Source organism: Episyrphus balteatus, chromosome 1 (assembly GCF_945859705.1).
Source record: "Episyrphus balteatus chromosome 1, idEpiBalt1.1, whole genome shotgun sequence".
Lineage (NCBI taxonomy): Eukaryota > Metazoa > Arthropoda > Insecta > Diptera > Syrphidae > Episyrphus > Episyrphus balteatus.
The window spans coordinates 119,143,851-119,168,273 of record NC_079134.1 but is presented as its reverse complement, the minus strand read 5'-3'; the positions used below and the strand labels follow the sequence as shown (position 1 = coordinate 119,168,273).

Below are 24,423 nucleotides of genomic sequence, written 5' to 3'. Positions count from 1 at the left end.
CATTTTCAATCATTGAAATTTCAATATATAAAAGTTTTCAAATTAATTTGATAAGAAATTCAAAATTTCTTATCAAATATATAATATCCCATTAGTATTAGATTTAGTTGAGAAGAGTTGGGATATTATTAAAGTTCATCAAGAATTCCAAAATTGAAATTCTTAGAAATATTACGTTTTTGCGTAATAGACAACAATTATTTGGAATATGATAAAATATTTTATCAACAAAAACAAGGAGTATGTATGGGAAGTCTTGATTCTCCAATATTAGCAGATATTGTAATGGAAGCTTTACTAGACAATGTTTTTGATAAAATTCCCAATAAACCAATAATAGTTACAAAGTATGTTGATGACATTTTTATTATTCTTAAATCTAGTCATGTTGATTCAACTCTAACTGCTTTAAATTCATTTCATCCGAAAATTCAGTTCACAGTTGAGTTTGAAAAAAAATGGAAAACTTCCATATCTTGATGTGCTAGGGATAAGAAGAAATAATCGATTAATATTTGATTGGTATAAGAAACCAATATCTTCAGGTCGTCTTATTAATTATAATTTCAAACAGCCTAAACAAGTTATAATCAATACAGCAAAAAATTTCGTTAATAGAGTATTGAATATTAGTGACATTGTCTTTCGCGAAAAAAAAACATTAAAATAATTACTAGCTCAGGGAAATTAGTCAAAATATGGGCATGAAATCGCATTTTTCGCGGGACAAAATTTTTTTCATGGAATGTGTTCGGGTGGTTGTTCTTATCATAAAAGTCAATTTGTTGGGAAAATTGGAGGTTGGGAACAGCCGCCATCTTGGAAAAGAGATTGGTATCGTTTTTATTGAATAGCTCCATTGTTATTCATTTTAACAGAAAATGACAAAGGTAGGACTTATTAACAATAAAATTATCTAAACAATGATGTACAAAACAATTCCGTGAGTTGATAAAATAAAATTTTATAGTTGGTCAAAGTGCGGGTTTGTATCGCAAGGTTGGGATAAAATGACATTTTTTCATATATCTGACGAACTTTTGATTTGTTTGGATAATTCTTCATTAATGAATTGTAGTACTTATAATTACCTATAAAATGAGCCCACAATCGTTATTGTCACCATCGTATTGTAGAAGTAATCTAACTCCAAATCTCTCCATGTACTAGTCAAAAGTAAGAAAAAAGCTGTTTTTTTGCTAGTAGGTCGAGAAAATTTTGGGAGTAGAGGTATAACCAAAATATAAGTACGCAGTTTTGCAGCCATACGCGTGTTAAAGTCGATTTCAAAGGTCTGACAACTCTAATTTTGTGCTTTATACGGTTTTTGGGGGGTTAAATAACGTAAGTTTTCCAGTTAATGTGAATGGGCTAAATTTATACTATTTGAAATTATAAATATACAAGCTGATGCTCTATTATTTTTCCTAAATCTGAACACCCCAATCTTGAGGATGTGACCAATAGAACTATATATAAGCCGTTTATACGATTATGTTTTAGAAGCTTTTTTTGTTTAGATTTTTGTTTGTTTATTTGAATTGAAAAGCCTGATATGGTTAGTTAAAAAAGCTTATATCGTGAGTTCTATTAACCCGATCGCAGAGATTGAGGTGTCCAGATTTAGGAAAAATAATAGAGCATCAGCTTGTATATTTATAATTTCAAATAGTATAAATTTAGCCCATTCACGTTAACTGGAAAACTTAGGTTATTTAACCCCCCAAAAACCGTATAAAGCCCAAAATTAGAGTTGTCAGACCTTTGAAATCGACATTAACACGAGTATGGCAGCAAAACTGCGTACTTATATTTTGGTTATACCTCTACTCCCAAAATTTTCTCGGCCTACTAGCAAAAAACTAGCTTTTTTCTCACTTTTGACTAGTACATGGAGAGTTTCGGAGTTAGATTACTTGAACAATACGATGGTTACAATAACGATTGTGGGCTCATTTTATAGGTAATTATAAGTACTACAATTCATTCTTGAAGAATTATCCAAACAAATCAAAAGTTCGTCAGATATATGAAAAAATGTCATTTTGTCCCAACCTTGCGATACAAACCCGCACTTTGACCAACTATAAAATTTTATTTAATCAACTCACGGAATTGTTTTGTATATCATTGTTTAGATAATTTTATTGTTAATAAGTCCTACCTTTGTCATTTTCTGTTAAAATGAATAACAATGGAGCTATTCAATAAAAACGATACCAATCTCTTTTCCAAGATGGCGGCTGTTCCCAATCTCCAATTTTCCCAACAAATTGACTTTTATGATAAGGATAACCACCCGAACACATTCCATGAAAGAAATTTTGTCCCGCGAAAAATGCGATTTAAATTACTAATTTCCCTGGGCTATACGGATACTTTACTTTCCAATTCCTTTCCTTTGAATATAATACGAACATTATTGAATCAATATTTCAATCCTTTGGTTCAGACAAATTTAGTAACAAATGTTACACAATTTTCTTTCAGAAGTGTTCAATATATTCCTCATCTCTCTAATAGAATTTTAAACGCTCCGATAAGAAATAAAGAAAATGTTAGCATTGCTTTTAAGTCGGCAAATATCCTAAGAACTTCATTGTTTTCGAATTTAAAAGGTAAACTTTCTAAAAATGAAAAATCTGACATTGTCTATAAAATAAAATGTTTAGGAGATGGGACAAATTCTTGTCCTTCAGTTTATGTTGTACATCAATGCAAAAACTAAAGAATCGTATAGCTGGTCATAGATCTGATATAAATAATGGGCATTCGCAAATGAGGGCAATAGACCAAATTTCACTGACGTAGATATTTTAGACACAGAAAAACATTATAGTAAGAGAATGTTAATAGAAATGTTACATATATTAGATACCGATAATACGGTAAATAGAAGATCTGATTTTGAAGGACATAGTAATATTTATAGTCAGTTTGTTCAAAGGATTAATTTAGGTTAAGTATTATTTAATGGTAAATTTAAATTTAGGTTTCGTTTTAAACTTTACTTGATTTTGTAGATTATATTTGATAAGAAATTTTGAATTTCTTATCAAATTAATTTGAAAACTTTTATATTTTGAAATTTCAATGATTGAAAACGTCTTTTTCAAGGCTTTTAATTTTGGAATTTTGAAATATTCAAGCATAAACAAACCAAAAAGCAAAACAAAGATTAAGAAGATCTTAAGATTAATTTCTTTAGATTAAATAGAATGTAAGTATATTGGATTTTTGTTGTAATAAGCATCTTTTATTTGATTTAAAATTTTAGCCCTGAAGAAGAGTGTAAACACACTCGAAACGTCGGATTAATAAATTAGAAAAAGCTAAGTAAAAGACCTCAAGCCCACATAGGATTATATATATAATAAATATTTGTTTCTGGGGTAGTTAGTGAACTCAATTCCATATTTGAGACCTCGAACCTTTTACACAACCCGACCTATGGAGGGGAATACCTCTGTACCGCCCACTTTTCTTAATGGTTGTTCCTCGGAAACGGTGTAACCGATTTGTTAACATTTTTAGAATCGTTTAAATTGTATAAATTTGCACAAAATCGTTAACGAAAAATTTTGTAACTTTTCTTTTCACAGTAAGCATTTTCACCTGTACTAGAATATTTAAGGAGTTTTCAAATAAATTGTCACTCACATTAATAGTCCAGATTTCGTTGTATGTACTATTTTTGTATGGAAAATTTCGTTTCGCTTCAGCTGCGTACTAAAATTAAACCTAAACATTTTGAAAATGAATTTAGCAAAACTCGATTTTCAAAAAAAAATTAATGGTAATTAAATATGCATCTAAAATATAAACTTAGAAATGGCTTAAATGCAATTCACCTATAACTATGTCGATTTTAAAGTCATAGGGTAGAGTTGCTAGTAGCCGGCCCCATTTTTTAAACTTTTATCAATAAAATTGGGCCGAATACAGGAAACTCTTGAATTTCAAAGCTTTTTTTGTGTTCTATCTCCGGCCCCCCTTAAAATTACCAAAACTCACATCTTTTTCCTATTTAAAACCTATTTTATTTGAAGAATAATATATAATTAATAAGAAAAATAACGTTTCAAAGCATTAGCTCTGAAATTGTTTCCACAAAACAACAAAGGTGGCCGGCTACTGGAGAGGGCCGGAATTAGGCAACTCTACCCTAGCACTTTTTTAATTTGGAAGTGAGATGTATGTTTTATTTTTTGTTTAAATCGAGCTTTCGCTAAATTTGGGTCTATTTCTAAGTGTAAATATTTTAACCTTTTAAAAGGTAAGACTACATACTTAGTTTTTTTTTTTAAGTGGCCTTCTCTTTTTTCTACTGGCAACCGGAGAATAGAAGGAAAGATTTTATTCAATATAAGATCGAATTTATTAAAAACGATGCAAAACACTATTCTAAAAATTTAATCCTGTCATAAGAAAATTATTAAAAGTATAACTTCATGGTTAATACAAATATATAAATTATTATAAAACTTACGGTTCGTGAATCGAGATGCATTGAAGTATTTCTGGTGTCACGGGCAACATGATCCACTTCATCGTATATATTTTTCGAAATATGTTTATGTTCTGAGTATTTGTTAGATATGTCAGTTACGTTTTTAATATTTTCCAGATATTGAGTATCTTTCTCGATGTTGGTATATTCGTCAACATAAACTATTTTCTTTGGTGGATCGACTATTTTTTCTATAACGTCTGTATGAGTTCGTTCGTCAACAACACGCCAATCGTTGATGCTGGCATCAAATATCTGAAAATAAAATAAAAATTAGGTAAGTTGACAAAAATATTAGGTATTTTTGAATTGTTTTTTAAATTTTGTTTTATTTAAAGTTTCTATAGTTCAAAGTATATTCTATTTCTTCACATTTAATTTAATTTAACTTTAAATATTTTTTTAAGTTTTAAAACTTATATAGCATTGTGAGACCTTTGAAAGGCCGTGGCTACACAGTGTTGTGCCCAATCACGTTCCAATTTTACATTTCTAAGAACAAGTGTCTAAAAGAGGAACAGTACTTGCCCATAACCTCACTGAGAATCCAATAAATGAAATGTGCATGATATTCTTTGCATTTATGTACAGAAAAAAGGGCAAGGGGGCCAAACAATTGTTTGACCTCATCAATTTAATACTGTACCTATTATTAATACTGTTTTACAGGACAAGAACAAAACATTAAAGTCTATAAAAAAAGTTGGGAGAAGAATAGGTGAAGCTCAACATGTTTACAGGGTATTTTTTGATGCTGATTCTAATGAGAATGACATAAAAATAAATTCAATACGATTGCTCTAAGAAAAGTTATTGCCTTGTTTTTTTACTTCAACAGGTAAAATATAACCGAAACCTATGTGAAAAACATACTTGTAAAATTCGGGATGAAGATTTTAGATAAAGCAGGTACAAAGGATTCATAAAGTTCTTAAAAATATTTTTGGTGAAGGGGTGTTTTTTGGATGGGTTGAGTTATGTGTGAGAAAGGTATCATAACAGCTGACTTATATTTCATTAATTTTCAAAACTTGGTGAAAAAGTTTTGGTTGGTATTAGAATTAAGAATCTATAAAGTGTACAAAATTATCTTGAGTGAAAGGGTGTTTTTTTTTTTAAGAAATGATGAAATTCGGAATCTCTATTTGTTACACCAATGAAAATTGGTAACAATGTTTCATTTATAACAGAAACCAAGAACCCAAACAGTGTATACAAGTATTTAAGGTTAAAGGGTGGTTTTTTTGGGAAATAGGGAAAATCCGCGATGAGTCCGATAAAATCAATAATATGAAAGTTACCCTTACGAAATTTATTAAAAATGTTGTCTTTTCCATGGGAATTACGAATAAAATAAAACTCTAAAAATCCAGGCTTTGATACATCCATCTTTTGATACAGTTCCTCTTGAAACGGAGTTTAAGAAGTTAAAACTAAAATTGTCAAATAACTGCCGAAGAGTTTTAAATGCAACAACATTTTTGGGCATTTGTTAGCGACTATAAAATTTTCTTTATTATTATTGCTAATAAGAAACCTGAAGTTTTTTGCTGAGCCGATATTCCAGAATAATTGTAAAAGGTAAAAAGTTTGAAACAATAGATAGCTACTAGGTATACTGCAATATAAGAATGGCAAGTTTCAAATATTTCGAACAAATAGCTTGTTTGGCTGGAATAGCTTGTTTGGCAAGATATTTAAGGTGCTTTAAGCACGGGTTAGAATTAAGTTAGAGACTTGAAATTTATTGAGTATTTTTTCTTTTTTACAAGCTTATTATTACCCTCTGGGAGCATACACATTTACCATAAAAAAATAACCGCCCTAATGCTTAGGTAGGTGTATTTTGCATTTTATATAGGCCGAGTTCGGAAAATCTATTTTAACAATTTATAAAATGAAAAATGTCGCTATTTGAAATTATGAAAAGGTCGCTTCGTACTTTGGTCGCACACACTCAAACAAGGTCGCTTATACGTAAAACTGACTCATACATTCTTGAGCACATAAACATTAGACTGATTCATACAAATCGTATGGGAAATAGAATTTTGCGATGCGGCGGTACTAAATGTTAACATTAAGGGCTGAAACTTTTACAGTATTTTTTTTTTCGTCATTTCAAACAATATTTTCGGTAATGCTTTGAACCAGTGTTGCCAGGACCGGCTATTTATAGCCAAACCGGCTCCTTCAAGTATTCTCCGGCTCCTTCAAATTCTGATTTCCGATTTATCAAAATTTGGCTCCTTAAGTTTTCAATTTGGCGATTTTCGGCTCCTTCAAAATTAAAAACTTTTATAATAAAAGAACTTGATTATTATGATCACGCCTTAAAAGTCTTCGAAGTAGAACTAAACTTCTTCGAAGTAGAATCTGACGTCTTGCTGAAAAGCGCAATTGTGAATGTACCTACTTCCATTTTCATTCATATATTATGAGGCGTTCAGAATTATAATAGGTCAAGTGCACTTCTCTTTAGGTTGGATGTTTTAAGGTCTTAAAAATTAAGATTTTCATTTTATGTCAAATAAAATAAAAGAAAGATATTTTAAAGCTATCGATCTGTGAAACATTTATTTCAAAAGTTCCTTTAGTTTCTGAGAAAAAGCTTCTCAAAGTTCAGAATAATGCACAATCTGAAATGGACTTGACCCATTATTATTCTGAACGCCTCATAAAATAAAAATTAAAGAATCTAACTTGACGTCTGATAAATTTAATGCCGAGTATTATTTCTTTTTTATTATTTTTTTATATTTTTTGTTTATATTATCATAATGTACATATATCTAAGTTAATTTGAAGTTTGAAAAAAATATGAGTTTTTTAAGCGATTTTTGGCTCCAAGACTTCTAAAATTCGGCTCCTTGCCTCTAAAATTCTCTGGCAACACTGCTTTGAACAAAAAAAAAATTTTTTTTTGAATCAGTCTAATATACATAATTAAGTTGCAAGGACGTCGAGGACCTACAAAGAAGCATTGTAGTGGCGTAAGTTTTATTTTATCAATATTTGATTTATTGCACAACGAATCAATCCAATAATAACTGTTTTAATTTTCCCAATATCTATTTTATTGCTTAAGATAATATCTTAAGTTTAAGTAATATAAGTCTTTAGCTTATTACTATTACTTATTAAATTAGTTTTTAACTATCTGACAATAAAAGAGATATTGAAAATATTTAAACAGTTTTATAGTATACAGTTCTTAAGCCAGAACTCTAAATTGGCGGATGGAGTCGGAAGCTACTGTCAATTGTTGTTGTTTTCTTTGTATTTTCGATAAGTTTTCATCCGTCGACTGCGAGCGCTGTTCCCCTCCGTTTCATCCGACGCTTCAGTCAATTATAGTTTTGGCTTTATAGAAACCGTTACAAAATTCGTTGTTATGAATTACCTCACATATAAGTATAACCTCGAAAACATTCAAAATAACTTTTTTTTTTGCATTTTATAACGTTAATATTTCAAAAGCGGTGGCCAATAAACCATCAGAAAAGTATATTTTGTTTTTTTTGTTTAAAAAATGTTGTTGAAACCATTTTAACCAAACAAAATATTGAAGTCGTCAGGATATAACTAAAACAGTTTACAGCGTAGATATGTACAAGAAAGTACAGTTTTTATGAAAACTTTTGCACCACCACAGAAAATTCGTTCTACAATAAACAGAAGCCGAGAAAATCACAAAACTGCATTTTTCTAAATGCGGCACCCAGATAAAAAATTAAAATAAAAAAATATAAGTACATATTTTTTTAAGTTTTGCCGCAATGTGCCTCTACATGAAATATCAAACTCAAATGCTTTCCAAAAATTCTTAGATGATTCCTTAATGCCTAATGCCATCGCTCAAAATAATCTGCCGGGTTTTGTCCTCGTCTATTCAAGGCCTTACTCATAGCTAGAAAATAATAATCACAACAAAAACATTACTGTTAAAAAAGTAGCCAAGTTCTCCTATGTTGAAATTATGCTGGCACAAAAAGTACTGAGATGTAAAAGTGTACCAAGTTCTAAAGTTTGGGTTCAAATTCGTATCAATAAAATTTTGATTGTTCTCTTGACAATTTTTCTTTTAATTACCGATTTTTAAAGTTATTTCAAAAATTGCCAAGTAAACAATCAAAATTTTATTGATACGAATTTGAACCCAAACTTTAGAACTTGGTACACTTTTACATCTCAGTACTTTTTGTGCCAGCATAATTTCAACATAGGAGAACTTGGCTACTTTTTTAACAGTAATGTTTTTGTTGTGATTTCACTACTTTTTGCAAGGTATGGCTGTAGAATTCAAAATCTCTATATTTGATGAAAATTCTGTGAAAATGGGTGGTTGTCACGCCCCCTGGCTGAAATTCTCAAACTTTAAATTTTTTCTTTGTATAAACTACCATCTCTACCATTCTACGAAATTTCAAGATTCTACGATAATCAGAAGTGCTCTATTATATTTAATGAAAATTCAGCGGAAATGGGCGGTTGCCACGCCCCCTGGCTGAAATTCTCAAATTTAAATTTGTTTCCTTTGTATAAACTACCATCTCTACCATTCTACCAAATTTCAAGATTCTACGATAATCAGAAGTGCTCTATTATATTTAATGAAAATTCAGCGGAAATGGGCGGATGCCACGCCCCCTGGCTGAAATTCTCAAATTTTAAATTTTTTCCTTTGTATAAACTACCAGTTCTACCATTCTACCAAATTTCAAGATTCTACGATAGTCAGAAGTGCTCTATAATATTTGATGACAATTCAGCGGAAATGGGCGGATGCCACGCCCCCTGAAGTGAAAATCTCAAATTTTCGATTTTTCCCTTTGTATACACCACAAGCCCTATCACCGTGTAAAATTTCAAGTTTCTACGTTAACGGGAAGTTCTCCATAATTTTGATGATCTGTCAGTGAGTGAGTGAGTGAGTCAGTCAGTCAGTCAGTTACGGTTTTTGTGATTTTTGAAGCCCTATATCTCAGAAACTACTCATCGTAAAAGGCTGAAATTTTGTAAGGAGTTTTGTTTTGACAAGCTCAATAAATGTAGAGAGTTTGAAATTTCTAGCATCTTTGGTGTGGAAGTTAGAGGGGGTCGAAAATGGCCTGAGTTGTTTCCTGTAAATAAGGGTGTAGTGCCAAAGTTGCTAGAGAACTTGGCTGGGCACTACCGTGCCCCTTGATTTGTATCCATAAACTAAATTTATCTCTCCGATTCACTTGCTAACTCAACGAAAGCACAGTTAATGACCCGTTTATTATCAAACTTGGTAAACAAATTCCATTGCTTCTCCAACCCCTTCATTCTGCGAAATTTTTCACCCCCCTTCGTAAATGAGAAATTTTCCGTAGAAAGTAGATGCAAATTTCAAAATGTAATGATTTTATTTCTTAGAATTCCTGGGTGATTCAACTTATTAAAAATTTTATACTTTAAATAAATAAATACAAAAATTGTTGGCTTATTTTTTTTTAGCGTAAAAATCATCTCATAAATTTTTAAATTTATTTACTTATTGGCCTACATAACAAATATACGAACGAGTACATCCCACGTAAAAGTATTATTCTTTATAAACAGGTGTTTTTATGATGTACCTACTCGTATGTACGAGTATTTTGTTTCGTATTAATCATGAGAATGAGATACACTATTGTATTAAGGTAATATGACACATAAGTCTAGCTAGGTATTCATTCAATTTATAAAAAGCTTTTTTAAATATTTTTCCAAAACACTGGACAAAAGTGCTTAATACATTCCATCATAGAGGGTGGTTCAATTCGAATCAAAAATTCATCGAAAATTCAATTGAATAAATCAATGGACGCAGACAATTCAGAATCAGGGACATTACCAAACATAATTTTTTTATAAAGTAATTTTACTCAAAAGCAAATTACATATACATAATACAAAAAGAAATTTGAAAGATACTGAGTAACAGCCCTTTATTTTTTTTTTGTTCATTTCTTGAATTAAATATTAAAGTTAAAAAACTCGAACTATAACATTCTACCAATAAACTTCAAAACATATTACGGACAATTTATTTTATCTGTAACACCTAATTAAGTTTTTAAAAATATAAATAATGCCGGTGTATACATATTTTAATATTTTAAAAACATCTGTTGCGCTTCAAACTTAAAGAATTCCAATAACTGATTACTCAAGTATTTACAACAAGAGCAAGCAATAAAAAAAAAGAAAACGTCTTAAACGAAATTGACATAACTTATCTATCTTTTCCTCAAAACATTCTCATTATAAAAATTTGTTTATCATCCAATCAGCTGAATGCGGTTCAAGTATTCGGCATTTATTGTTGATTATTTTTTTAAAAATACCTAATAATTTCAGTTTTCATAACGTAGGTATGTAAACATATGTATGTCATTGAGACATTGAGACTAAACCACCACTTAAACATTGAAAAAATAAGAGCGAAAAAGCTTACCTTTGTCACTTCTGTGGTAGTTGTTATATTAGCTACATCGGTATTATCTTTCTCTATCTCACGAGCAATATCAGTGGGAACGAAAGCTTTTGGGTCCACATACGATTTTTCGTCGACGATTTTCCACTTGCCAAGCTTTGTGTCGTAAACTTTTGTGGTATAAGTTGTGGTTGTGCTGTTGGTGACATCATCGCCTATTTCAGGGTAGCCTACATCATGTGCACTGTCAACTACTTTCTGCTCTACCACCTTCCACTTGTTGTTCCTGCGGTCAAATATTTTTTTCTTGTATGTTACTTTATAGGATCCATCCGAATCTTGGCTGACGTAACGTAACAAAGATGGTTGATTTTTAACAATAGTCTTTTCATTAAAATCAGTCCAAGTTTTTGTTTTATGATCAAAAACTTGCTCTTTTGCAACTGACTCAATAGATTCTACATTTTTCTGACTAATTTTATTATTTCCTGCACTTTGCAGCAATAATTGATTTTTAGTTTCGGTTTGATTGTCGGACATGCGTTGTACAACATTTTGTTCATTTGTAATAGAAGTTGATTCAGAGGACCTCTTGGAAATAGAGGTGCTTGAATGTGAGGAAGCAAGTATATTTGATGTTGATGACGACTGTTGAGTAGTCGACGATGATGAATGGGCTTTTGAGTTTGTATAAGCTGCTGAATCGGTCGATGATATGGTGGTAGCAAGTTGATCAGATATATTGGTTTGGCTGTGTGATGATGATGATTGCTCAATGCTAGAAATATTAATCGATTTTGAACTTTGTTCATTTGAACTAGAAACAATACTGCCCGATGCATGAGTGGTTGATGTGGCGGAAGCGCCCTCACTCAGAGAAATTTTCTCACTTTTCATTGTATTCGAGCTATGCGATTTATACTGCTCTGATTTTGATGAAAAAGTTGAAACCCCTAAGGCAGTTTGCGAGTGTTCACTATTTTTGTCTGAAATCATTCTTGTTGTTGTTGGTCCTTGGCTCTCCATTAAACTTGTTGAATGAGTTTTTTGAAATTTCGAATCTGATGAGATAGTCGTAAGTTCTTGGTTATCTGTTACTATGGAAGCTGATTGGGATTTTTGTGCTTTTGATTCGGATGATGTTGTTATGAGTCCTTCTTTATTTTCGTTTGTGCTTGAAGTTGTTTCAAAACTTTGTTCGTTTGATGCTGAAGACATTTTAGTACCCGATGTTGATGGTAAATTAATAATATCCTCGATCAAAGGATTTGTATCAAATGATACATCTGCTGGAATGATTTTCGTATCCGAAAACTCAGAATATTGAGAGGATTTTTCAGTCGATGAGTGCTTAAATTTACTAGTTTGTGTGATACTTTTGTTTTTAGACATAATTGATAATTCTTCGGAATGTTTATTTTTACCGACTGTGGGATTTAAAATTTCGGTTGCAGAGGCTTCAGATACTTTTGATATCTGGCTTTTCTTATCCCCAGCATTACTACCGGTTTTTTTCTTATTATTTTTAGACACCATTTTTTATTATTATTATTTTTTTTTATATAAAATTTTTTTGCGTATGGATATTTTTAATATTCAAATTAAAAACTTATATGCACCTTAAATATTAATATACATATATGTATGTATATATTTTCACTGAATAAAATTTCACAACGTCACCACCTAATAACAGTCACCGCAACGAACCACAGAATCAACAATTAATCTTAATTTAGGGAATGTATATGTCTTTATTTCTTCTTATAAAAAATCAGGGTAAAAAAATATAGAAATGCGGATTAAATGCGACCGACACACAACTCGGTTGAAAACGTACTGAAATTCATTTCTGCTGGAGTATCTGAATTAAGTGTCTACAAGTCTACACATTCAACAGCACAACCAAAGCTGGAAGAGACCTGCGTAGGCCAAGCGCGCCTACCTGCCTTCCTACACAATACAACCACGATCTGTGCTTTTTTAGTCTCTATACCGATAGTAATCATTTGATTTAAAAAAACACAAACAAAACACAAAAAAAAAGCTTCAAATTAATAATTTAACAAACTGTCTATTTCATATACGAATTAGGTATATCTGTTTGGAGACACCCGAGGTGATTTTTGGACAAAAGCTTAAATCTTTTCCAAAGTCTGTGAATCTTTATTTAACTATTTTTGCGAACCTGAAGCTAACAAAGTAGAAATTTAACCTGTCTAACACCTTTCATGAAGTTCTTACGAGTTTTTAACCTTTTTGAAAGTTGAATGTGTAGTTTACTAAAAAAAAAAATAATAAACAATTCAGATTGTTTGCTGTTGTGGTTGTCTTCTCTAGGCTAATAAAAACACTATAGGTATATCAAATCTCCACTTTAGCTTTGCTTTAATTTAATTATTGCTTGTAGCCTTGTTTAGTAGATAGGTATTATTCAAAATAATAGCGTAAAGTGGATGGATACATATAAACCAGCCCAATTATTAAAAAAAAAAACTGACCGCAAAAGTATCTATGCAGATATAAATGAACCTACACACAGATTCAATGTAGAAAAAAAAATAAAATCAGAATGAATACTATAGCCTTGTATGCATTAACAGGGCAAAATAATGTTTTTTTAGTCGAATACGATCGCTTAAAAAAGCTTGGTCTGGGGTTTTGAGACTAAAGTATGATGTCAGTTTTTCTTATACAAACAAGTATATAAATACAAAAGTATCCCCAGTCTCAATTTCATTGCTTAGTTCATTATTTAAGTTGTTATTTTGTTTTTTTAGTTTTTGCAAAATAAAAACAAATACCTACACATACCGACTTGACATACAGCTTCCATTTTGCAATATAATTTTTTAAAGGCTTTAAATCAGACTACACATATTTATATATGTATACCGACCGATATACTCTTGTGAGTAGGCATTTTCATGATACAAATTCAGAAACGTCTGTCTGTAGCGAGACCTCTTCCTAAAAAAGCCATGAAAAATGGTAAGTCAACGAATGGTTCGTAACAGACTGATACCGGTTTATGAATAATAATAATCTTATGTTGGTTCAAGTTTTATTTATTTTTTTTTTGTTATTTTAGTTTTGAACTGTAACAATTCATCAGTTGCTTGTGTTGTGTTTATAAGAAGCAATTGCAATATGTCTCTGTACTAAAATTAAGTTTGAATCATCTGGGCAGACTTCTGGCATGGCGGGCCATTGCGGCGCCAAGGAACACGTTCAAGTAATTTTTAAATACCCCACGCATAAGTACGTACTTGGCGTGAGCAAGAGCTTACTTATTGTTAGTTTTTTCGCTTGCATTTCACTTCAGATTAGTATTTGTATTTAATATATATTTTTTTTTATTATGGAACGAGTCAGAAAAAAATGCATCAGGAAAAGTTGAAATTGAATATAGATAGGTTATTCTTCCCTAATGGTCAGCGTTTATATCATACAGAAATATTGTGCCAATTGGCAAGCTGTCAATGAGGTTGTTTGAAGTTTATGTTTGATACCAATTTCTTGCTAGAAGTCAGTTCGAAAAAAAAAATAGTGAAATAATTAAATTTTTATAAAGAAACTCATGACGGCACTACATAACTGTGTGCGTTCACGCCGCCTATTGCATCATCGAACAACTTTCTCGTTGCTTGAATTAAGTTTAATTTTCTACAAAAACGCTTTAAGTCTATTTCACACGCAGCCGGCAGCCCCAACCGGGTAACCGGCAACAACGACTCGATTGTTGAGAAGGGAAACTCATTCTTATGGAAGCTTTTACAAATCGAAACTAATTTTAGAGAACCCGGTACGGGTAGGTTTAAAATTTAAATGAAAGTTAAGGAAAATGTTTACCTATTTTGTATGTCTGTTTCGACTTCTTCGACTGGGTAAGACTAACTATTGGCCAATAGTTTAGTCGGGCTCTTGATCAGTATTAGTGATGGATAGGACACGAATTTAAAATGAGTTTGTATGAGGTAGGTACTCAATTTTTGAAATGAGGTGGTACTTTGTCCTACCTCAAATGTCCCATAGGACAAAAAAAAATAAAAAAGATCAATTTTTCTATTCTGCTAAGCATTACATTTTAATAAAAAGCAAATTAAAAAAGAAATAATATTATAATCAATAAAATATGAGAGTGAATTGATTTATAGATAAAAACTCCTTCAAACAACAACAAACATCCTTCTCCTTCAAAAAAAAAAAAAAAACTATAACAATAACAAATCTCCTCCAATTTTCAACTCTTTCATATTCGTATGTCCTCCTCATTTTCTTTCCTAAAAAAATAACAAATATACCTACTTCAAATGTCACATTACGTCCTCATTACTTCTAATTTTCTCTCCTCAAAATAACGTACGTACCTCAAATGTCACATAACACAAAACCTCACACATTCATTTATTTTTCAATTTAAAGCAATGGCACGCCTGGTTCTACACGAAGACGTAGTCGCACAAGATGCACATGAGAACAAGGGAGAGTGAAAGATTGACTTCTCCTTTTCTCTTAAGTGCATCTTGTGCGTCTTAAGAGTAAAGAGATAATTTTTTGTTGTTTTTACTATGAGGTACTATGAGGTAATACATTTTTTTGCTTTGAGGTGATGGGACATTTCTGAGTGTTGTATGGGACATTTGTATTGCGTCATGTATGAGGTACCCATCACTAATCAGTATGCAAATATATGAGAGTGCGCACACTAGAACGAAAAAAGGATTCTTAGGTTCATGGTATAAAAAGACAAGGTATGATCATTAGAGCCGCCATCTTACAAAATGGGGTAATAAAGTTTTGACGTTTGGCATTTGGCAAAGTCAAAAGCAACAACAATTTCCAAGACAAATTTGCTTACAACAACAATTTCAATGGGCTGGGCTGTCAAAACCTTAAGTAGCCATAAGTTTTGACAGTTCTCGATACTGAGTTTTTTCTAATGATCATACCTTCTCTTTTTATACCATGTCTTAGATTGGTATCTTTTTTTCGCAATTGCTGGTTCAATTAGTCGCGCAAGTTCATTGAAGCTAGTAATGCTTCCGGTAAAATATGAAAATTATTTGCGGTAATCCAGCAATTTAGAATGCAACGAGTAAAATTGCCAACTTTTGATAGGATGCACCCGAAATTTTGCTTGTTGTTCCTTCTTCTTTTTCGATGTATGAGAGCAATGATTATTTTACGAGAAAATTTGTAATTGACAACAACTGCCATTGTGTGACTGTTTCCTTCAAAGTTGGTTTATCGACAATCAAATAAATAAATCCTTCAAAAATAGTCGGCCGACTGTTTGTCTAGTGTAGTGTGCGCACTCCTATCCAATCCGACTACTTAGTCGGTTCAGTGTGCGCATTAACAGTTCGTTAAATCTTTTATTATTCTGTTATTATTAATAGTGAGCCGGCTTAGCAACAAAATCGTGCACTTTGTGATAAAAGCATGAAATTTGGATGGTTGGTAGTACTCAATATATGTACATGTCATTTTGAGATATTGGGCCACTTTGAATTCCATCTGGAAGGGTAGATACAAGAGTATCATTCGGCATTCTGATCTTGTATATTTGGACCATCCAAGACCATATTGACTAGAGCCAATAAAAGACTGGACACAGATTTTTCGTGACAACCTTCTGTAAAGGATCCATTAAAACGATTTGAGTTTTGAAACATGTCACGACGACGTACAATCTGTGCTGCTCGTGCAAGAATCACAGCATTATTGTCGTCGTCGTTTTGAAAAACTTTTTCCAATGCAATACCAATATCTTTTTCAAAAATTAAGAGAATTTCCCTTTCCATGATAAAGCATCGTATTTCTGGGTAATGTACCATTATTCTTTTCTTTAGTCTAATTCTGTGAACTTTATAATCTACATTGACTCCAAAACTTTGCAATCTTTTTTCATATAATTGGGTAAGATGAGACAGTTTAAACACCGCACCACAGCCTGATTGCTCAAGTGTGTCCTCGATGAACATAATAATTTCTGCAAAAATAATACCTGATACTTTGTTGTCTCCATCTGTTCCATTCAGTTCTGTCTTTTTAAAGCTTCTTGCCTGATTACATAAGCCCACTAAACACTTGTCTTCTCATGGTACTTTGCTCCCAAAGTCACCATGTCTCCTTCGGTCAATCGACTTAACAGATCTGCGTCTTCAACAAATTGTGCACTTGCTCGAACACGTTTGTCAAGCTGACTTGTTGACGCTTAATAAAGTCGTTCCTTCGGTTTCGCCGGTTCTCTGCAGAAAAAAAACAAGTTTTTATGGATTTTTTTTTTCAGTGTTTTACCTTGTAGTCTTGGGATTTATAGCTTCATCCTCAGATTTTATGCATCTTTTTTCAGCTCTTTTCAACTTTGTGTTATTAAATTTTAGTTTGCACGATTGATGCCATTTAGCGGTATTTTTAAATAAAGTATCCGAAATACCTTCACCATTATATCCAACCGCTCCAAATTTAAATGTTTAGGTACTGATCAAATCTTATGAGATTTTCAGCCATTTGCTTGTAGCTGGAACAACTGTTTTTTTTTTCCGACATTTTCGGGTTTGTTAAAAATTCCTGTGTATTTTTATGACAAAAGATGCACATATTCCAATTTGTGATTCTTATTGAATTTTCACACGGGTGCAAATCTTTGAGTTCAAATTCCATTTCGTTAGACATGGCTTTCCTCTGTAAAAGTAAACAGAAATATGTGGGTCCAACATATAATCATATTAAAACATAGAACTTTATGCAACAATGAATTGGTTAATAACGATAATAAACCGTTATTGCTCAAATAGTTCAAATAAGTAAATATAAAGGGTCTGAGTCTCAAAATTCTTATACCTTTAAAGCTTGTGTTGTTACTGGAAATGACACTGCTTTGTTTAAATTCGTACAAATATCTGCTGGTTTTGATGTCTTCTTTTCTGTAAAGAACACGTCTGTTACTTACTACACAAGAATACTTATTTTCAATTAAATTACTTACACAATTTTAATAATTAATTTTTAATTTCCAAATATTCAAACTTTAACGGTCAATTTTTCAACAAATTTGAATTCTCGCTGTTTGACACATTAAATAATAGCGATATTTGTATCTATGTATATAAAATGTGGCTGCATTGAAAAATGCTTTTCCGCTTCTTTAAATAAGGTGTTTAACTGATACAAATATGTACATACCTACAGTGTTCCATACGTATAATTATGATTTAAACTAAAGGTCTGTAAGTACAAATGCATCTTTACACTTTCCTTTTAAGCTCTTCCAGTACGTGGAAAACTTCAAACTGATAAAACTTCAAAGTTTAATTTTTAGTTTGATATTTTCATATAGTGTTGAAAGGCCCAATAATGCCCCACTAGGTGACATAAAAAGTGGCACAATAACCTAAAATAATGTTCATGCGATATAGTAACTATGGTACAAATTTAATTCTTTTATCACAAATGGAACATTTTTGTTAGTTATTTATACTCAGCCACCTCACTGCTTAAAATATAAATTTGTATGGAATCGTTCTCCCTGTTCTTCACTGTCGTCTCCAAAATGTTTATGAAAGTAATCAATGTGAGAATCCACTAAGTGTTGTTTGAGGTTCATTAAGCAAACCTAAATTTCTGTAATTTGTCACCAATTCTTTTATATAACGTCCTGTAGTTTTCGCTTTTTTTTATTTCCTAAAAAGTTTTGAGACACATTTTTGAAACTTTCCCAAGCTGGCTTTCTCCACCTTGTTCATTTTCCCTGTAAAATTTGCATTCAGAAATAGAGTTCAAATTTAGGGTACAACAAAAATTCCTTTTACTTTTGCATCACTTATAGCAGGATATTTTTTTTCAATTACCTAGGTACTGGAAACAATCACCCTTTTTGTCTAAAGCTTTGACAAACAATCGACAAATTGACAAAAATTCGGTCTTGAAGGCCATTCTTTCTTCACATAGTGATTTTCTCTGCCTCTGCTATCCCACAAACATAGATAGCAAGGATATTTTGTGAATCCCGATTGTTGACCTAAAAGAAGAGTTGCAATTTTCAGGTCTCCACAAAAAATGTGCTTCAATGATGTTCGGAATACTTTATTTCTATCCAATGCTATGTGTAAGTTTTCGTAGGTCTCTTTAAGTTTAGTCGAATGAGCTATAAGGATCGACGCTAATTCGTTCCCATTTTGAAGTAATATAGCTTTGAGACCCCTTGTTGAATCCTCTGGCGTAAATAGCCCTTTGGTAGACCTGTATCCAAATTTTTTTTGGGGCCCTCCATCTCCTAGACTTGGACACACCCTTACTAGGTTTTTGGCATGATAATGTCTTATAAATTGATGAACCATGGCAGCATCCACAAAAAGTGACGCTGTTTTCTTCCGTTCCGCCTGAAAATTTTAGCAGTACCTACTGCTAATTTTCAATTAAAAATAAACTATTAGAGATACAAAAATCTTCTTTAGCTTATTTAAAAGGGCTATTTTCTTGACGTGACGTTGTGTCCAGGACGCGTCCGAGATGCGTCCAAAATGCGTCCGAGATGCTTCCAAGACGCATTCAAAACTAGTCCGAAGCGCGTACAAATCGCGGGTAAACCTTTCTTACCTTTAGGTAAAGCCGTCAAGTTAAAGGTATTGTTTTCTTTAAGAGAGTAAATTTCTTTTTCCATAGCAGCTTGTCAATGTACTTTCTCTCCACTCCTCAAAGCTTCTTCGTAATCTTCATAATCATTGGGTACAAGGGAATCATCAAGTGCAAATATAAAATTATGGAAGTTATTTAGGCTTTTTAAGGTACTTCTATCTCTTAATTGTGTTTGAACTATCGTCGGTTCTTCTTCATTTTCTTCAGCATCTTGAAACTCTTCATGGTCTTGTAAATTTTGATTTTCATCTTCTTGATAGTCATATTCTATAACTTCTTCTTCTTGGTTTTGGTCTTTTTCTGAGTTTTTTTTTCTTCTATTTCTTGATTTTTGATTAGCTTGGTTGGTAAGTTAAGGATTTTATAACTTTCTTGTTTTCTTTTAACAACAGCTTTTATATTGGCCTTAAACAGAGATCCGCCCACTTGTCGTGAACCTTTCAGCACTATGCTGTTGTTTACCTTCAACCAGCAGTGACAAGACCTTGAAGTAAACTCACTGTTCGGGTTTCTGTCTTGTGCTGCCAAAACTGAAAATAAATTTCTAGATATATGTATGAGGAACATACCAAACATCGTTAACAGTCATCGTCTTCTTCATAGTTCCAACAGTTGATACAATTTGGATGGTGCGCTTGCCAAGTGCAGCTAGACTCTCTCCCCCTCCAGACTGACACCGTCTCGGAACTTTTCAAAATCAATGAAACATCTTTTTTTGACTCGTAATGTTTGGTGGCTCCATTGTCAATCCACCAATCTTCTTCATTTGGTTCAAACTGATTGACTTCGTTTGCAATAGTTGGATGGGCAATTTTGGAATTTACTTCGTCTTTAAAATTATTACAAGACATCTTCTTCGATCAGTGCACTTCTTAAAAAGTTGACCTTTTGATGTGGCTTCGAACAAATTTTTTAATGCCTCCCTTTAATTGCTTTTTCACTATCCATAACTTTTTGGTACACGTCAACAGTCATCGAATTAGTTAGCATCGTCTTTGCATAACTATTCGCTTTTCTGTAGGCATCAAACTCTTGTTTATACTTCTTAGCATCTGCTTCTGAGGCATTCGATAATAATGGATTTGGGTTCAAAAGCTTTCCATCTAAGGCCCCTTCATGGTAATTAAAATGATCTCGGATCTTTCTCTTCCAAATAGGCCAGTCTCCTTCCCAAGATAAAAGTTTGCTATTTCTTGAATATTCCATCTCTATGAAACCAAATTTCTCGATATTCTTTAAAAAAAAAAATCAAGATCCGTCTTAAAAATTCTTCTCCTTTAAGAAACTTCTTCTTTTAAAACTATTTCCTTTTATAAAAGTATTTCGCGTATTAGTGGAGGATGGGACCATAACCTTTTATAGTTTTAAGTTTCAGAAGAATTCTTGCATCGTTATGAAATAAAAAACGATCTTGATAGCTTCATAGAATTTCGAATACAAAAGTTTATTTAATATTTGATTTGATATTAAAAACATTTTACAGAAGATCGAAAATTCAACAAGTTTTCTTATTTAAAATATTATAGTTTTATAATAACAACTTCAACACTTTTTTTTTGAGCCGGTGAAATTAACCAAATAGTGTCTTCTTTAAGTTATTTAATGAAATGAAGGCTTCTTTATCTATAATTCAACTCAACATAGAATTTTCTCTGTACGGTACGAGATAAAGTACCTACCTACACATACTTAGACCCATATACAAAACTGCTACGAACTACACGCATTGAGATTTTTTCAGTGATAAAGAAGAATATGTTGTGTTACATTTATGGGAAACAACGGGTACAAAAGAACGCATTCCCCCTTTTCCCCCATTCCCCCTTTTTATATCAGAGTACAGAGCATTACCTATTTCTTGAAACTCAAGATTCAAACAAGATACTACCTACACAAAATTCAAGATAAAAAAACACACATAAGAAACCGGCATTTGTATCCAAACAAGCTTTTTTGTTTATTTTTTTTTTTTTATTTGCGATAACAGGCTTGGCTGCTGTCTTGAGTTTTGATGTGTTAGCCCAGTAGAATTAAACATTTCAAATGGAAAAAATTAGATCGTGCAATTTTTTTTCATAGGATGATAGAGGGGATCACTGGGAGCTTAAAACCAGTTTTTCGGGAAAATCGACCTTGTGCTTAAGCCGCCATCTTGGATTAAAGGTAAAACACGTTTTAGTGAATAACTCGGCCATTTTTGATTTTTGACAAAAACTATATATGTAAAACTTGTAGAAAATTTTATTTTCTATAACTTTTGTCTTGATAAATTTTTCTATATGACCTATATTTTTCGAGTTAATTTGAAAAAACTATACCCCTACTCAGCTTAAACTTTATACCAGCTTTGATTATAGATTTTAAGATCAACGCAATATGGGAGTGTTTTTATATGTTTTTGGGGATGATAAATCTAGCTGCAATGTTAGTTTTTGCAAATTCATGAAATTTTATAAACAAAAGGAACTATCTCAAAATCGGTAAGTGTCGTTTTAAACAAAATTGGTAAATATTATAATTGATGTCTAGCAAGACAAGCAAATTTTTGAATTTTTCAAATCGGTTCATTAATGCCTGAGATATGACCAATTGTTTATAATAAAAGCTTAAAAGAGAGAGTGAGTTATAAACAATTGGTCATATCTCAGGCATTAATGAACCGATTTGAAAAATTCAAAAATTTGCTTGTCTTGCTAGACATCAATTATAATATTTACCAATTTTGTTTAAAACGACACTTACCGATTTTGAGATAGTTCCTTTTGTTTATAAAATTTCATGAATTTGCAAAAACTAACATTGCAGCTAGATTTATCATCCCCAAAAACATATAAAAACACTCCCATATTGCGTTGATCCTAAAATCTATAATCAAAGCGGGTATAAAGTTTAAGCTGAGTAGGGGTATAGCTTTTTCAAATTAACTCGAAAAATATAGGTCATATAGAAAAATTTATCAAGACAAAAGTTATAGAAAATAAAATTTTCTACAAGTTTTACATATATAGTTTTTGTCAAAAATCAAAAATGGCCGAGTTATTCACTAAAACGTGTTTTACCTTTAATCCAAGATGGCGGCTTAAGCACAAGGTCGATTTTCCCGAAAAACTGGTTTTAAGCTCCCAGTGATCCCCTCTATCATCCTATGAAAAAAAATTGCACGATCTAATTATTTCCATTTCAGCTTAATTTTTTGTACATCCCGACTGGGCTATGTTGCTTGTATGAGTATTGACTCTGTTACCTCCATTAAGCCAAGCCTGTGATTTATACCTTAAAGTTATACCATCTGTTCTTAAACAGATACATTATTATTCTATATTTAGATTTTGGGAGGATATATTTAAATAAATAAAAAAAAAATTGTTTTTTTAAGTAAGTGTCTGGTAAAAGGGCATACGTTAATTAAAAACAATAAAATGAAAGTCTATCCTAAATTGACATGAAATTGTTTTTAAGCTTTTTATGTTTGTATCAAGATTGTTTTCATACAAATACAAAAACACCACATACAGTCAAACCCGCTTAAAATCACATACAACTGCGCGCAAAACAAAATGCACGATTGGGTAGCAGATATTTGGCTCAAATATGTTTAAATAGCCACATACATACTTGAACCGAAGTTGACCCGCAGCTAATCCGCCGATATCGGTGGGTTAAATTCCTGATCCGAGGCTGAACCCCGTTTGTAAAACTGGCCCTTAGTTTACTTTTTTTTTTTATATATATATTGAGCGCGCACTAAAGGGGTTTTGGGTAGGTACCCTTAATATGTATGTATACACAGTACGAGCTTTAGGAAAAGAGGAAGGGCTTACAGGCAATTGGGCAAAATTTTGTAAAATGAAAAATTATTTTTTGTTATTTTACCTTTTTTGAGAAAAAAAAAAATCAAAATCGTTAGAGCCGCTTTGGAGTTATTTGCTATGACTTGAATAATTTGTATGGCACGTACACTTTCTAAGCGCGATATAACAAAAAAATAACTTTTAGAATTCTATAAAAATCATCTGTACCAAATTTGAAGAAAATCTGTCCCCACCCGTTTCCCGTTTAGGCTATGGAAATTTGTATACAGATAAACGTACGGGCGGACGGACGGAATGGCGAGACCCACTTTTTCCGACTTCTCCATCATCGTAATATTGGTTTTAGAGCTAGTAAAAATAGCAGTGCATCGACAATTTTAATAAAACATAAAAAGAGCTTGAATTAATGATAATTTGACCAACTATTTGAACTATTAATGTTTATGTTGAATCGTGCTTTTTTGGTCACTTCCTTCTACATGCAAATAAAAATCTTTATTTCATACTTTTTCCCTACTTTTCGTCGTAATTTCTCGACTTTTTCAGGGGTATTTTATTAAATCTGTTAAATATTATATTGAAAACTTTTTACACTATTTTAAACAATTTTTCTAATAGTCTAAAAAGTTTTCAATATAATATTTAACAGATTTAATAAAATACCCCCGAACAAGTCGAGAAATTACGACGAAACGTAGGGAAAAAGTATGAAATATAGATTTTTATCAGAGATACCCAAAGGAGATGGGAAACTTCTGACGTCATACGGGTTTGCCTACAAGCTCGACATGTTTTGCTAAGTATGCGTGAAAAATCGGACGCTTTTGGCTAAGTAGATATGCGTGAAAACACTGTGGTTACACTGTGTGTGTTTTTAACATTTATTCACGAATACAAAAGAAATTTCTACAACACGAAATAAACAAATGGGTTCTGGGAGGTAAAACGTACGAAAGTTTCCCATCTCCTTCGGGTATCTCTGATTTTTATTTGCATATACACCTACAATACAT

At 31.9% G+C, this 24,423-nt stretch overlaps 1 protein-coding gene across 3 annotated transcripts in view; it reads right to left on the bottom strand.

Moving 5' to 3' along the window:
* Positions 1–12,847, bottom strand: part of LOC129906269 (titin) — a 37,530-nt gene extending 24,683 nt beyond the window's left edge. For all 3 annotated transcript variants that reach the window (XM_055981943.1, XM_055981944.1, XM_055981945.1), the window contains exons 1-2: positions 10,977–12,847; positions 4,490–4,765 (exon numbers count right to left, since the gene is read on the bottom strand). In XM_055981943.1, coding sequence (XP_055837918.1) covers positions 4,490–4,765; positions 10,977–12,491 — 1,791 coding nt within the window. In that variant the 5' untranslated portion in view covers positions 12,492–12,847. The remainder of the gene's footprint in view (positions 1–4,489; positions 4,766–10,976) is intronic.
* Between the last annotated feature and the right edge of the window lie 11,576 nt (positions 12,848–24,423).